This window comes from Sorex fumeus, unplaced genomic scaffold (genome assembly GCF_029834395.1).
Source record: "Sorex fumeus unplaced genomic scaffold, SorFum_2.1 ptg000111l, whole genome shotgun sequence".
Taxonomy (NCBI): Eukaryota; Metazoa; Chordata; class Mammalia; order Eulipotyphla; family Soricidae; genus Sorex; species Sorex fumeus.
In genome coordinates this window covers 11,210,654-11,227,407 of record NW_026606168.1, presented here as the reverse complement: position 1 = coordinate 11,227,407, position 16,754 = coordinate 11,210,654, and the positions used below count along the sequence as shown (strand labels likewise).

Here is a 16,754-nt window from a genome sequence, read left to right as displayed (position 1 = left end):
TTAAAAAAAAAAAAGAGCCTCCGGGCCCTTAAGAGCTCAAAACAGAACCCCACCAAGAAAAGCAAGAGGTTGGAAAGACTAGCCTCCAGGGGACCAGTTGAGACCACCCAGGGGTGACAAGCCCAGATGGACAAGGACCTGGCTCTCAGCAGACCGGTGAGGAAGCACCAGCCCCCAGAGACCACTGAACTCTGGGTCCTCTCAGACCCGGGATGAGCCCGGAAACACACAGCCTCTTCTGGGTTTGAAAGATTTCAATACTCCGCACGGCAAACACGCACAGTCACCCACTTTGAGCACTCAGAGCAGGTTGGGAGGGTAACACTAATAACTAGAATTAATTAATACTAATTAGAATTAGTATTAATTCTAATACTAACGAGGGATGTCCTGCACTGTCTGATTACAATGAATTTCACCCATTTCTTCCTCCCTTCTTACAGCGTTACTAGACAAAGTAGATAGGGGTCTTGCATGTCCAGCGTGAAGCGTGTTCCTATGGGACAAATGTCCATAGGACATATGCAAAAATATTGAGGAGAGTGAGACAGCGTTCCTGGGGGGAACTGATGACTGTATAGTAAGTTCGAACACACAGAAACATTGACACTCATAGTGGCTGAATAAAGTATAAATATAAAACAAATATGAACTCTCTAACCAGAAACACATACACACACCACCACCACCACCACCCTCCATCACCCCGGACAATGTGAAATAAAAGTGAGGAATAAAAGGGACTTTGAGAGTTCTCTCTGCCACCAGGGGAAGGGTGAGCTCCATGGGACCCCCTGCCTGCCCCCCTCGCTGGCCCTTCCCCTCAATCCACAGCCCACGCCTACAAACGCTTGGTTGCCACAAAGCTCAGGTTTCTTTATAGATGGTCCTGTGACAAGCTCAACTGGGGGCCAAGGCATGTGGCACAGGATACTCCCCCTCCAAGGGTTCCCAATGAAGTCAGCTGGAAGGACCCGGGGGGTGAGGGTAAAACATGGTATGAGAATCATATGCAACTTATGACACCGCTGCACCTCCCAAAAGACCACCCAGTCCTGTTCCTCTCCGAATCCTGGGACCATGGGTCATGGTAGAAGTTATAAATAGCTCTCACCATGCACAGATGACACCGGCCAATGGAAACCAAACAGTTTCATAAGCCCCACCTTCCCTTTAAGACAGTGCCTCTGTCATTTTCTGTCCCCCATATTCGATTCTTGGTAGTTTTAATGCTAACTGAGATCAAGACATCGATTTGGCCATCCACGAGCAGGCCCTGCCTCTCCGGCTTTGCCAGGGTGTGGAGAGATAGAAACCCACTGACTGACCTGTGTTCTGACCCAAAGCTCTCATTTCATAAGTACATGCACAGAGGGAAAACCAAGATCTGGCCAAAGTGGTACAACCGTAAGACCCCCCCAAGAACCCAGAGAGCCTGTGAACCCCCAGATCCACTCTACATCACCAGGGTGATAACGCCTCTGACACATAAAAAGATTACATGGAGGGGGAAACTCAAAATTCCACCACGATCATGAAAAGTCCAGTTTGAACATTCCAGAGCAAGAGGGCAAGGATGGTCTCCTCATGCCACAGAGGAGAAGGACTGGGAAGTCATGGGAAAACAGCACACCAAGAGCAAAGTCAAAGGCAGGAGAGAGGAAACAGTACGACAATGCGGGAGTTTTTAACCTCCGTGTCCCCGATGAAACAGAGCATTGGCTATTTACTTCCGAGGCCCAGGGAGTGAGCGGTCAGCTGCCCACTGACCGCCATTCTTTGTTGCTTTCCTTCTGCAAAGCAAGAGGCCTTGTTTGAGTTCACCTCTGTGCAGGGCTGAAAGTATAAGCAAATTCTTTTTTTTTTTTTCCAAGCTTGGTCCAAAGTCAAGCTATAAAGCTGGCCCTTGAAATTTCAAACCTTATTAGAAAAAAAAAAAACTCCTAAGGCAGAAAAGCAAAACATTAAGTAATAAGAGTCTCCACTGTGAAACTGTATAAATGATGACCTTTCACCAAAATAACTCAGCCCATCATCAAATTACCACCCCTCGAGTCCAATATGCCAGAGTTTTCGCCCAATGTTGGAAGGGAGCATGGTGAACAATCTTAGTTATGCTACGCAAAGCAAACCAAACCGAAAGGACACAAAATCCAGCCAATGTCGGGCGGTGGGCAAGAATGGTGAACAGACGCGGACTAGTAGAAATGAGCGCACGGAGCCATTTCTGGTCCACTGGCATGAGAAACAGGAGGGGAGAGGGGGCAAGGTCAGGTCAGACCTGTATCTTGGGTAGACACCAACAGAAACAAAGAGCTGCCCCCCCCCACACACACACCACCACAGACCATCATGCACCTCAATTTCCATTCCAACAAACACGATCACCATGACTGATTTTTCTCTTGGAGGGGCACAGGAATCAACACACCAGAAATGAATGATGGTCAACTTCTTGCGAGGGCTTCTTCTCTTTGAAACCAACCAAATTTTGGCAGCACAGAATAAAGGACTTAGAACCCCGGGTCAGGACAAAAGGATGGGCGGCGATGGTTTCCTTCCTTGCACCAGCCCTAACCTGTTATCTTCCATCGGACTTTATTACTATTTCGGGTTTCTTGCAGATGGTCCGGAGGGGTGCTCAGCTAACCCCTTCCAAGTCCCGGTTTCCCCTCCATCACTTGCAAAACTCAGGCCCACTGTCTCAAGAAAACCTTCCGAGCTCTTAAAAATTATAAATTTTTAGACGGTTCTAAGGCATCGACCTAAATAATTCAAAAGGAAAAAAAAAATTTTTTTTAATTATGCTATTTAAAAAAAAAATCTCATTCTGAAGATGTCAGAATGTGGCCAGTCAGCCTTGACGGATTGTGTTACTAAAAAAATAAAGCGTCCTAAATGCAATGGCCATGTTGGGAAGTGTGGGATTTCTGCCATTGTCAAAGAGATTTCACAAAATGTACCTCCCCTTAGAAATGTGAATCCCCACAAAATGGAGTTGGCAATCGAGCTAAGAGTTGGGGCACCATTTCTTCCAAGATCATCTGGAGACTAGCAAAGGAGGCAACCATTTCCCTTCTTACCCTGTTGCGGGGGCAAGAGACGGGGACAGTCTGATCAAGAACCTCATCGAGATCTTACCCTGCAAGACCCAACAATATTGCCCTTCCTTTGGAAAGGAAAAAAAAAAAAGTAACTTTTTTTTTTTAAATTCAAAATTCCCAACATGTTCAATCAGCTACTAATGTATCATAAATATAAACCTTCAACTCTGGGTGGGTACCTTATTTTCATCTGTTAAATTAAATTTCAATTCAGTCAATATTTGCCAGGGAGGGGGGAGGGATTTTTTTTTGTTTGTTTCACCTTCATCTGATTCATCTTAAGGCCAAAAAACTACATCAAATACTGTTTGCATACAGGCTTTCATCTTCCAGAGACAACTGCCCTTGGCTTAAGCTTTTGTTTGTCTTTTTATTTTTTTCCTTTCAGAAATTAAATTTTGAGGTTAGAATCAGCTGAATGGCTGGTTTACCCCCATTTTCTTCAAAGTAAGTGTTCCATCAGAGAAGAAGGGTAGGAAGCATTTCCCTCTATTCTTCCCTCTTCTTCTCTCCTTCTGGTTTAGTCAGTAAAATTTGTGCTAAAAAAAAAAAATTTCACAGACCACCCCCCCCACCAAATAATGAAAGCTATGGATTTTTTCTCCTTTTGAAAGTAATCAAAATTGTAAAGAAAAATACCAAATGTTAATAAATTATCAACCTCACATCACAATCAGAGAGGCCAGAAACCAATCTGGATTTTTTTTTTTTTAAATCATAAAATTTTCAAATTGAAAGAGTAAGCAGGAATAGAGAAGGAAAATTTCTATCTACCAAGGATTCCTTAAACCTTGTCTTTATCACCAGATTCAGTTGCATGTCATAAAAAATGAGCTTCTGTGAATCCACTGTTAGTTTTTTCATAATAATGTTAATTATGCATATCTTATTTTAATGGCGGTCTCTCCTACAAATCTGTGGGTTACTCAATTTGTATAATGCAATAAATTTCCATTTTTTTCCTACAGAATATTGCTCAAAAAAGGTTCCTCATATTTTCTGGATGGAACAACAACAACAAAAAAAGAATTGCTTAGACCTTTCAGGAAACAAAATCAGAAAATAATCTTAATTATTCCATCAAAAAAAAAAAAGACACAAAACCCAACAAATGCAGGAGAAAAAAGACAAGGTTTCACTCTAACTTTTCCAGTTTCTATTTTTCTTTAGAACCTTAGGGTTTAAATGCAGTAAAATGTAAATGCAAATTTAAAAAAAAAAACACAAATTTGGGTGTGTCCAAAGCCAATATTTTAAGAATCTATTTTCCCTTTTTAAATCCTCCTTCTTGGAAATAGAAAAACTTTAAATATTGCCAAATGGTGAAATTAGTCTTTTTTGCCCGCTGAGCTAAACAAGTTCCAAATTGCAATGAAGTACAATTTCTAATTGCTTCATAAAGCCAATTCTCTCAGATTTCCCTAAACTCAACAATTTCCCTCCTTTCCTCATCTCAATTAGTTTTTTTCCTCAAACTAAAATGAGTTGAGCAGCCAACCTGACTTTGGTTTTCGGAACATTTTTGCTTTCTCCCCTTCAAAAAACGGAATTCATTCAAATTCTAGCTTAATTTTCATTTACATATTATCTGGATTTGGCTTCGGAAATAAAAAATTGTCTCCATATTCCTGGAAAGATCAAAGTGAAAATTCGCACCCTCCCAGCACAGCAAAAAAGGAAAAGAAAAAGAATCTCTTCCCTCCCCTGCCTGAAAAGTGCAAACTTTGGGGGAAATAAGAAATAAGAATTATTTCTTTTCAATTTTAATTTCTCTCTCTTTTTTTTTCTATTTACAAAATAGTATCCTCTAGGTGGCGTCGTTTTAATGGGAAAAAACTACCGTTTGAAGAAAAATTAGAAAAAAAAATTGAGAAAGGGAAATAGGGCCTAAAAAAAAATTGTTGCAAAGACGAGGGGGGGACAGGGCGGAAAGACGTCCCGGCGGGGGCGGCAGGGGGTCATCGGGGACCCCCCCGGGCACCCAAGGGCCAGGGAGAAACTGCCGGCCGGGGGGCAGGCAGGAGGGGGGCCCGGGGCTGCCCCCGGGGTGGCTTTTTCTCTTATTTTTTCTTTTCTTTTTTTTGCAAAATGTGGATTGTCCAGGCTGAAATGGCTGCTGCCGCGTCCCCCGGCCGCTTTGTTTTCGGGGCGCCGGCCCCAGCCCGCGGCCGGAGGGGCGCCGGGCGGGGACCCCGCGCGCCCCCCGCGCCCCCGCGCGCCGCCCGCCCGGGCCCCGCGTACCTGCGGAGCCGCCGCCGCCGCCGCCGCCGCCGCCGCCGCCGCCGCCGCCGCCGCGCCGCCCGGCTGGCTCATGGGTCCCGGCGCGTCCCGCTGCTCCGGGCCGCCCGTGCGCGCACAATGCCGCCGCCGCCGCCGCCGCCGCCGCCTCCCCCGCCCGAGCCGCCGGGGGGGCGGGGGCGCGGGGGGCGCGCGGGGGGGGGGCCCGGCCCGGCCCCCCCGCGCGGCCCGCGCCCGCCGCCGCCGCCGCGCCGCCGCCGCCGCCGCCGCCCCCCGCGCGCCGCCGCCCCCGCCGCCGCCGCCGCCGCCGCCCGCTCCGGGCCTGGCCTCGGCCTGGGCGCCGCCGCCGGCCGCCGCGCCGCGCACACAAAGCCGGCCGGGCCCCCCGGGCCGCGCCGCGCCGACGCCCCCCAAACTTTCCCGCGCCGCCGCGCCCGCCCCCGCCGGCACGCGCGCACGCACGCGCCCACCCCCCGCCCCCCCACCCCCGGCTCGGGCGAGCCCCTCCGCGGGGTCACGGTCACATTGCAGGGGGGAGGGGGCGGGGCGGGGTGGGGGCCACAGGGGTAAGGGGAGTGGGGGCAAAGTTTGGGGAGCTGGCGCTGGGCAGAGGGAGAGAGGGGGGTCATGGGAACGCTCCCGCAGTCCACCCACCCCCAAACACACACACGCACACCCCCGCACACACACACACAAAAAAAGAAAATCAGATGGATTTTTCAAATAAAGTTTGCAGAGCTGGCCTGATGCAAGACTCTCCAGGGTGAATGGGGCCAGCCCTAGTGTTGCCTCCCCCCCCCCCAAATTCTAATGCAATTTAGAAATAAAAGTTTGGGGAACTGGCTGCCTGTCAGACAAGGGAACCCTATTCAGCCCCCACCCCCCACCCCCAATCACACTGATGTTTAAGATAAATATTTGAGGAGCTGCTTTTCCGTGACAGGCGGGAAGAAAAGAGTGTCTCTCTCTCTCTCTGTGTCTCTCTCCCTCTCTCTGTGTGTGTCTCTCTGTCTCTGTCTCTGTCTCTCTCCCTCTCCCTCCGTTCGTTTTTGTTCTTAAGAGCATGTTTATTGTAAGAATGAAAGTTTGAACAACGACTGGCTCCAGGGAAGACCAGGATGGTGGCAGGTTCAAGACAGCTCCCCCACTCCCAGCCCCGCCATTCCAGATGCACACACACACACACACACACACACACACACACACACACACACACCATCAAGTTGATTTTTAAATGAAAACTTCAGACGCTGTGCGGATGTGACATTCATGGTGAATGGAAGTTTTTCTGTTCGCCGTGCAAAAATTTCAGATTTCGTGCAGATCTGATCGACTGCCTCTTTCAGACTTAGGAAAGTTTGAAGGGGATTTCTTCTTCCGCTGTTCTTAGCTTCCCCAAATCAGAACTGTTTTTTTCATTCCCCTTTTTAAATTAAAAGGGTGAAGGACCTATCAAAATTCCCGAAAGATTGTAGGACCCGCCCTCCCTGTCCATGGATTGATCCTTACATCAAGTTTTCGAACAACTGTCAAAGAGGAGAAAACTCTGCCCCTTCCCAGGAAACCAATAGAAGACTACTTTTCAGAAATAAAAGCATTAGCAATTAAGGGAAAGCCTCTATTCCTCTACCCTATCTTTCAAAAAGTGAAAATCTGTTTCTAAACCCTAATGCATGAAGAGTAGCATTACAATCACACCGAAAGGGTTACCCAATTTTTTTTTCTCTGCAACTCCCAGGAAAGTGATTATTGCTTAAATGTCAGAAAACTGGAGGATGGCACAGCAGACGTTTTCTCTCCCCGAAAGATGAAAATATAGGATGGGTGGGACACACAGGGAAGGTTGAGGAGAATCTGTTAACTGTGTCCCCGATCCTGCGAGAGGCTAGGAGTCATTAAAAGAAAAGTGACGCTTCTCACTGCCAGGATGTTTCTGGCAGAGGTTTGGCCGCCTCTGCCAGGGCTGCTATAGAGTGGGCACGGGTGAGTGGGGCAGCCTCCAGGGTCTGGCACAGTTAGGGACTTGCACTCTGGGCATATGAGTCTCCTGCAGAGCCACCCCTCAACCACCAAGTCTCTGAGCTCTTGTTACCCACACCTACCCCAAGCTGGATGTCTCTTGGACTCCATCTCTGTACCAAGATTTCTAGTACCAGTCTCAAGCCCAGGCTTCTTCTTAACCTGGTCTCAGGCCCTGAAGCAGAACAAATCCAAAACCAGATAACATTGTGTGTGTGTGTGTGTGTGTGTGTGTGTGTGTGTGTGTGTGTAAGGGGAAGGCTTCCCCCCACCCCCACTTTTATCCTTCAGAGAGATTGTACAGTGGTTAAGGCTCTTGCCTTGCACACGGCTGACCCAGGCTCAATCTCTGTCACCACACAGGGTCCCTTCGTCTGGGGTGACCCTTGAACACAGAGCCATGAGGAAGCCCCATGCACTTCCAGGTGTGACCCCCAAAACCAAAAGATCCAAATCAAGAACCAGTTTCTACATTAGGTAGACATAAAGCGCTTTGGGAACCTTCAAGGGCTTATCCCACCTCACAGGACGTATGTTTTGACTCAACACACTTCTAGAATCTTCTTGACCCAGCACACTGCCCTCAGAACCAGCAGCGCTATACAGCACTGATATAACATGGTTCTCCAGAGCCTGAGGAAATGGAATGAGCTGCCTCGGGTCAAGCCTGGCCTCAATGGTCCATGCTCCATGACCTGCAACATACAGCTCCTCGCCTCCGTGCCCCACTCCCTCCCCTTCAAATGACCATAACAGCATCCCCTTCCTGGGATTTTGCCGGGATGGAAGCACATGTGTGTAAAACCTTGACAAATGTCCAAATGTCCCAGAGAATGCAAGCATGCCCTGCGACCCAGAGAGCCTTGGAACAGCAGAGCACCTGCCCATCTCAGATGCTAACCAGCCTTGTGGCCTGAGCTATACTGATTTTGTGGTCATCAGTAGAAAGAAACTCACATGAGACTCAAAGAAAGTGAAGGGAAGGGAGAGAGAGAGAGAGAGAGAGAGGGAGAGAGAGAGAGAGAGAGGAAAAGGGGGATTATTTGGTTCAAGGAGGAGATGGATCATGGAACCCAAGGAATGGAAATGGAAGAAAGACTTGAAAGAATCGAAAAGTTAGATATCCAAAGGACCTAGTTTAGCAATCCTCATTCTGGGGCACAGGCTTAGGTCAACTCAGCCCTCACCCCTCTTTTCTGGGTTTCTCTCTGTCTCTCCCTCCCTCTCTGCCTCTCACCAGTCCATGTTTTCTGATTCTTTGGACACAGGTCAAAACCGCCTCCACCAGCATCTCAGGAAAGAACGTGTAGGGCCGAGTACAGCTCAGGTACCAACCAGTAACAACCCAAGAGACCAGACCACATTAGGGGCAGAGGGGTATCTGCACCGGCCCCTCCCCTATTGAAGCTCACAGAGGACCATGAGGATTTGCTGGGATTGTGGGGCCCAGGGCCTGTGTCACACAGAAGGAATCTGGAGTTGAGGATGGAGAAATACTGTCACATGAGGGGGGGAAACAGGTGACAAGTGTCACAGAAAAGTAAGAGGCTGGGAAAAAGAATAGAGAGATTGGGGTTGTCTAGAAGTTGCCTACGGGTCCCCGAACGAGAGTCTAGGACTTGGGTAACATTTTATAGGTTCGTCTAGCTGGAGAATATGCTGTTTAGGTGACATGGAAGGTTCTCACAGGTATGAGACAGAAGTACGGCAGGGACGGACCCTATGCAATCGTCTCTTCTGCCAGCCCGATTTCTTGCTTGCTTGTTTTTTGTTTGTTTGACTGTTGTTGGTTTTTTAACTGTTGTTGATTTCAGAGCTTACCCCGGGCTCTGTGCTCAGGACTTGCTCCTGTTCAGGGACCTATGCTGGGCTGGGCTCAAACAGGCTTGACCATGTGCCAGGGAGGTGCCCTACCCATGGGACTCTTTCCCTCCCCACCTCTTATTCCCTAATTTTCTAAGTCTCTAAAATAATGGAAGTGCTTGTTTGTACCAGCCCCACCGGGACAATGAGGATTCCCTGGGTTTCTACACTGGGGCAGGAACCACACAACTCAGTCGTAAACATTCTCCGATGTCTTCACTGGATGGCGACTTGCTTCAGTGGCCCAGGTTCCACTCCCCCAAAACACTCTACCTGCCAAGATGGTGCAGTGCTGGGGTCTGGTGAGAAGTACCTCTCCCTCCCAGTGCTGCCAGGGGCCACCATGCCCACCGAAACCACCGATGGTGCTCAGGGGACCAAGCAGTGCCAGGATCAACTCCAATCCTGTAGATGCAAAGTAAAGTACATCTCCTAGTGCCTGAGCTTGCTCTGGCATTCTAATATTTCTTATGTTATTCACTTCTTCTCTGAGGTGGACAGAGAAGACAAAGTCTCCCTTGTCTTAAGGATAAGGAATTTGAGATTCAGGTCCTCGACCAACACATTCCATGGCAGACCATCTGATCTGCTTGCAGTACTCCTTCAGGGTGCTCCGACTGCGCCCGTGGAACTTGCTGGTGATTGGAATCAGAACAGATTCTTCCAAGCCTCTTGCTTTGGAGCTGTCGTTTTTTCCCCTCTTGCCTTCCTTTCAATTTCTCTCAGCACAAAGAGGTGGCAAAAGGTCGGAGCAACTTAATTCCTCAGTTAAGTTAGTGAGTCCTGGTGAGGTTTTAGGACATTTCCACAAGCTCCATAGAGTCAAATCAACCCCCTCCGTCCACCTCCCCCCTACCCAGAGGAGGTAAGTCTAGAAGAGAAAGACAGAAGGAAGGGATTCCAGGATTGGAGACCAGTCCGCAAAAAATAATAACTCAAACTAATGACTGGCTCAGACCTGGAATCAGAATCAACGCTAAATCGGAGTAGCCCATCCCTGGTGCGCACGATGCCCAAGACCAACAGGCATGCTTTCGTACATCTACATGAACAATTGTTTGCACAGTCCCATTCCCTGGAGCCGGGAGAAAGAACAGCATTGCAGTGACAATGCTGTCCCGCGTCTCCAGATAGACCTGCGTAGGAATCACTGATCTGCATTCACCAGAGTGTGACCCTGGCTCCAGCAAAGAGCCTCACCTTCCTCATCACTAAAATGGGCAAAACCAGGGGCTAACCAAACCAGGCTACTTAAAGGACTAATACCCCCTAGGCACAAACTGCATTTTAGTCTTCGTCCCTGCACATTTTCTTTTTAACACGTTTAAGGGAATCATAGCCCTGGGTAGGAGGAGGGTGGCTGAGCTCCTGGACTTCTGGCCAAGCAAGTCATCCAGCAAGCTCTGGAGGAAGCTTCTCAATGTGGACCACTGTGTTCCCGCATTCCCTCACCCGGCAGGAGAGAGCAGCAAACCGGGGTTCTGCTGTGGGATCACAGCTGGAGGAGGACCCAGGCCAGGGAAGAAAGAAGGAGAAATGATGGTATATGAGCTGGCCTGGGATAGGGCTCAGGCTCCAGCCTCTGACCCCAGCCCAACCCCTTTCCAGCTATACACGCCTCTCAGTGGAGGCCTCATATTACTGTTGCCTTTGGAGTTCGCTGGGAATAACTGCAGACAGACCGAATTTCCAGGAGCGTAGAAAAAAGGCTGTGTGTGCATAGCGGTGCTCATAGGTGTGCACAGTACATACTCCAGGTGTGAGTGAGGCTGATTCTATAATCACCACTGGGCCTCCCTGCATGTAGCTGTGTTTCTGTTGGGAGGTGGGCATGTGTGAATGACCTGGTTTGGTTGTGCTTCTTCCCTTTAACCAGGGGAGGAGTCTGAGGCACAAGAGCCAACAGTGCCCCTCTCACCAACAAGTGGGCACATGGACCGATGGATACGCTAGGCCTTCCTGATATGAGATACCAAGAAGAACCGTTGACACGAGGGGAGAGCCCAGAAGAAAGTGCATCACACCAACCTAATCCATGAGGAAACAGGATGGCCCTGAGCGCCAGGCATCCTGCAGCCTAACTGGCCTGGGAGCTTCAAAAACGTTCGTGCTCCAGAAGACAAGAAAGGTGGAGGAACTACTGCGGAGGAAACACACAGAGTGAGTGATCTGGAAGTGGTCCCCGGGTCAAGGTGCAGAAAGTTGCTATTGAGAACATTCTGGGGACAACTGGTGAGCCTTGGCTATGGTAGATCCTAAAAATAATAGTAGATGTGTCAATAATAGTATCAGCTCATACTAAATTTCCAAATTGAGAGATGTTCTGTAATCCAGGACACTGACGGTCTTGCTCTTTGGTAGTACACACTTTTTACTGCAAAGGGGAGGGATTCGGGTAAAACCCCCAGTGCTCAAGGGCTGTTCCTGGCTGTGTTCTTAGTAGTGACCCCTATGATACTCAGGCATCGATGTGTAGTCCTTGGGATTGAACTGGGGTCAGCCACAGCAAGGCAAGTGCCTTACTTCCTGTGCTATCAGTCCCACCTGAAAGTACATACTTTTGATGTACTGAACATAACACCTATAACTCTCAAATGGCTCAAGAAAAATACTGCATTTGTATAATACACATACCTGCATGTATGGGTACATTTACCATATATGCAGTAGAACAGGGCTGCTTGGCTGCCTATCAATGTCAGTGAGTCTGGATGAGCAAGAGTTCTTGGTATTATTATTTTCATCCTTCTATGGAACCAAAATTATTTCAAAAATTAAGAAAGCATAGCTGAAATGTTTTTCAAAAGAGCAAAGCCTACACTGAAATTGTTTCAACAGAATATACTCTTCATTATATATTTGACAATAAAATTTGATTCATTGATCAATGTTTTACTGTACACATCAAAATGTGAGTAACGGAAATTTCCTTTCGTGATTATTATTCATACTAGTGCCAATTTTCACAGGCAAATTTGGTGTTCTAACTCTTTCTCAAGTAGACTGAAGGTCTGTCAGGCCATTTGAGCCAGTAATAATCTTTTCTGGGTGCAGTGTTTGTCTTTGTTTAGTTTGCTGTTTCTTATTTTTACCAGGTTAGGTTTATATTTTTCATCTTCAGAATTTGTCATTTTCAGTGTTACTGAAATATTTTTTGATTCATCAAACTCAGACTTTTCCCCCCCTTTTTAAAATGATGATTGTATAGTTTAGGAAGATTATAAACCCTAGTAAGGAATCTGAATTGCCTGGGCGAGGTGGGGGGCTGGGAGGTGGGGTTTTTTCTTCTTGACATAGACAAGCTTCTTAGCCTCTGTCTGCCCCCACAACCCCCAAGATTCTGGATCAGCTTGTCTTGTGAAACATGAATAATTGTAAATTTTGTTTGTTTGATTTTGGTCCACATCTGGTGGTGCTCAGGGCAGACTCCTGACTCTGCACTAAGGGATCACTCCTGGAAGGCTCAGGGGACCATATGGGATGACTGAACCCAGGTTGGCCACCTGTAAGGCAAATGCCCTATCCACTGTACTATTGCTCTGGTTCCCATATATCTGTAATTTCAACAAATGCTCACCTTTTAGTATCTGGAATACTAAGTCACCAGTCCATTGCTTGTCAAAGCAACCAGCCTCTTATTGCTATTTAGCCAAACTGACTAGGAAGACTGAACAAGTTAATGGTCTCTAGAAGGCCAGCACAGCCTTTAAGATCTATTAGGCTGAAAAAATATTAGCTAGTTGATTGTTGAACCAACCCAGACCTTGACTATCTTCTCAGTATTAAGAGAAGGAACTTCCTTTTATCATTGTGATTCAAATGTATATGGCAGAGATTAGAGAGATATTACAGGAGGTAAGACACTTGCCTTGTACGCTGCTAACCCTGATATGAATCCCTGGTACCATATATGGTCCCCCAAGCATTGTCTGGCATCAGTCCTGGTTATAAAACCAGATTGAGCTCCTGAACATCTCTGAGTGTGCCCCCAGTAGCACTGTAGCACTGTCCTCCTGCTGTTCATCAATTTGCTCTAGCGTGTACCAGTAATGTCTCCATTGTGAGACTTGTTACCAGGTTGGCCACATACAAGGCAAATGCCTTACCCGCTGTGCTATCGCTCCAGCCCGTGTCCCCAGTATATGTAATAAATGATGCCATTTTAACCATCTTGCAGTTCAGTGACATAAAGTATACTCACATTTTTGGATGTCCACCTCCAGGACTTTCATCATTTCAAAATGAAACTTTGTAACATTCCATAGTAACTCTCCATCACTTCCTCTCAGCCTCTGCAAGCCTCTCTTCCCCTCTGAGTTGGATGTTATTCTTCCTAAAACACATAAGTGGAATCAAACCATATATATATATATACATATATATATATATTCCATTGTCTTTGACTTATTCTAGCTAGCACATGTCTTCATGTTAAACAGTTAGTATAATTTCATTCCTTTTAAAGGCTGAATAATACTCCATCTGTATGTTTAGGTCATATTTTGTTTATCCAAAACATTCAGATTGTACATATTTTCACTAGTGGTATACATTAAGTGTTTGTACATGTAATATCTATTCAAGTCTCTTCTTTGACTTCTTTCAGGTATATACTGCAGAGCAGAATATTTGTATCATATGGTAATGCTATGTTTAATTTTTTTGATGAATCACCATAATGTTTTCTATAGCACTGAAAAAAAGGAATATTTTTAAAAGCTACTTTAATAAAGGTAGCACAATGATTAATCATTTCTGACTTTCATCCCAAGCCTATTGAGAAACAAAATCCATACATCTATCTTTAGCAGCCCCAGAGCATCATGGGACCTCATGCGTCCCCCTCATCCCCATGGCAGGCTCATTGCACTGAAAGCATCAGCTCTTCACAGCTCTGTGCATCTACTCCTACGTGCATCTTTGTGGACCTCCTCTCTGAAAAAGGCGGGGTCTACTTCCCCATCCTCTGATTCTGAATTTAATCACACGACTTGCTGTGATCAAGGAGGACCTTTGGCAAATTTCCCATAAGTAGGAACTTTTAAAGTGTTTGTGCGTACCTAGATTTGTGTTGGCGCTGGCTTCTCTACCCTCACCATGAGAATATGCCCAGGCTAGCCTCCTAGAAGAAGAGAAGAGAAAGGTGAAAATGCTCCATTTGGTCTCCTGACTCGTGGGAGCCGCAGCTATGGAATGTGAATGTATTGAACAGCTCAGAAGAGACTTGAAGGACCATCCCAATTAAGTCCTTAAACCCCAGGCTCAAGTGCTTAATAAATACAGACTGCTCTGTGTCTCTGAGGTCTGGGTCGTGTGTTATGTGACAATGTTGTGGCAATAGCTAACCAATACCTCTCCTCCTTCTCCTGGTCAATTTGAAGCAGTTTGTGCATCTGTTGCTGGGTGATGAGACAATGGGTCTTACGGAGTGGTTATGAGTAGCAATCGCCAGTGCTGACCAAGTCTACACCTGGCAGCTACAACCTGAAGGTTAATTTCTCATCTTCTGTCTAGCTTGTTGGAAATGGGGACTATCTGCTCTCTAGTGCCCTGAATTCTAATATTGCATCTCAGTGCTTCTTAAAGAGCCCGGTCTCAGTCTATGTGCTCTAGGAAGGGTTGCCCTCCTCATCTCTGAGTGTCATCTACAAATGATCAGATCCTGCCAATCAACCCTATAGACCTCAAATGGCCACAGGACAGGCCAAACCCATGGGAGTCAGTTTCAAGAATACGAATGCAAAGTTTTCTTTCTGACTGAAGAGGCGGGATTACTGTGTAGTAAGAGCTCACCTGCATACCGCTCACATAGAGGCACCAAGAGGGGAAGATGAAAAGTCCTTATGGCAGGATTAGACACCCTAGATCCCACCAGGCCTGAAGCTGTACTCTCTCGCTCTCTCTGCACTTTTAGATATATGAGTTCAAAAAAAATTTTAAAGTTTTATCTTATCTTGTTTGTTGCTGTTAAGCCCACTGGAGTCTGGCTTAACAAGTAGGTCCCTTATAACTGAAGAAATGATTTTATCTTGTATTCCTTCTGGGTCATCCTTTTCTTTTTTCAATTTACTTTTTATTGAATCACTGTGAGATATGGTGACAAATCTTTCATGATTGAGTTTCAGTCATACAATGATAGAACACCCATCCCTCCACCAGTGTGCATTTCCACCACCAATGTCCCCAGTATCCCTCCTGCCACCCCCACCTCATCCCACCCCCTGTCTATGTGACAGGTACATTCCCTCTTACTCTCTTTCTCTATCTTGGGGCATTATGGTTTGCAGTACAGATGCTGAGAGGCCAGCATGTTTGGTCCTTAGTCTACTTTCAGCACACATCTCCCTTCCTGAGCCATCTCTCCAACCATCATTGAGTTAGTGGTCCCTTCTCTATCCCAACTGCCTACTCCCCCAACACATGAGGCAGGCTTCCCAAGAGTGGTCATGTTTTGATCATATTGTCCTGGGATTCTCTGCTGTATTGTCAGCCCCACTACTATGGAAAAACTATGGGGTCTATCAAGGTTTATCATTACCTACAAATTTGGGGGCGAAGTCCCCCAACACACACACACCCCAAAATAACATGATTTCACCCAGATTGGCTCCCAAAGCAGGGAGAACCCGGGCAGGTGTGAGCCCTCATCCTGCTCAGGCAGTCCGGGTGGTGCTGCTGTCCCGTCCTGGTTCCTGCAAAGACAGACCCCGACTATTGCTAGGGTCACCGTTAGAATACCACGACACAGGCCCCTCCCCCTCCCCAGGCCATACTTCTTGTCGCACAGGCACTTTGTCCTCCACAAAGACTAACATTTGCCCCAGTCTTTACCTACACCTTGGGATCACACACGGAAGGCAGGATGGCACCCAAGACAGTAACCACAGGAGCCTCCAGGGAGACACGAGCTCTTGCTTGCGGTTCCACAAGAGACCTCATAGCAGATCTCTGACTCGTAGCAGCCGAGACACAAGATGTGAGTTGAAGAAGATCTATGCACCGGCATTGTTCTTTCAATAATTTAGAGTGGAAATCCTCCCTTGTCTGTTAAACAACAGACAGCACCACACCCAACCTCAACCATTCTGAAATTTCCCATGGAGCAGGGCCCTAGAACCCAGGAAGCTGAAAAGGAAAAAACTGAGCCACAGTCTCCACTGCACTGGGCAAATATCCAGGGGAAGTGGCTGAATTCATAGAGCACACGCCTTGCATATAGGAGGTCGGGAGACTGACGCTGGACACCATGTGCCCCATCGGTCTAACTCTGCCTGGTGGTGCTATGGGGGGCGGGAGGGGTCCCCACAGCAACTGAAAAGTAAATATTTCAAGGGAAAGTCCCCATCTCCCCACCCCAGATCTTTGAGATCTGTTGACTATTTCTTTCAGAAGTCAATGCTTGGCTCTATGAAATGAGTATTCATCAATGTGTATTCTCTCTACCCAAAGACAAATGCAGTCCAGAAGTCCCCGAGGTTGGACTAGTCTGTGGGTGTAGATGAGGTTACACTTTATTTGTTGATTTAACAA

At 47.2% G+C, this 16,754-nt stretch overlaps 1 protein-coding gene across 1 annotated transcript in view; it reads right to left on the bottom strand.

The window, feature by feature from the left end:
* The window catches only part of ZNF618 (zinc finger protein 618), a gene marked incomplete at its 5' end in the record, with an annotated part of 185,654 nt that extends 180,285 nt beyond the window's left edge, over nucleotides 1-5,369 (bottom strand). Inside the window, one exon of the mRNA XM_056135376.1 lies at nucleotides 5,346-5,369. Within this exon, the coding sequence (XP_055991351.1) occupies nucleotides 5,346-5,369 (24 nt within the window). The remainder of the gene's footprint in view (nucleotides 1-5,345) is intronic.
* Between the last annotated feature and the right edge of the window lie 11,385 nt (nucleotides 5,370-16,754).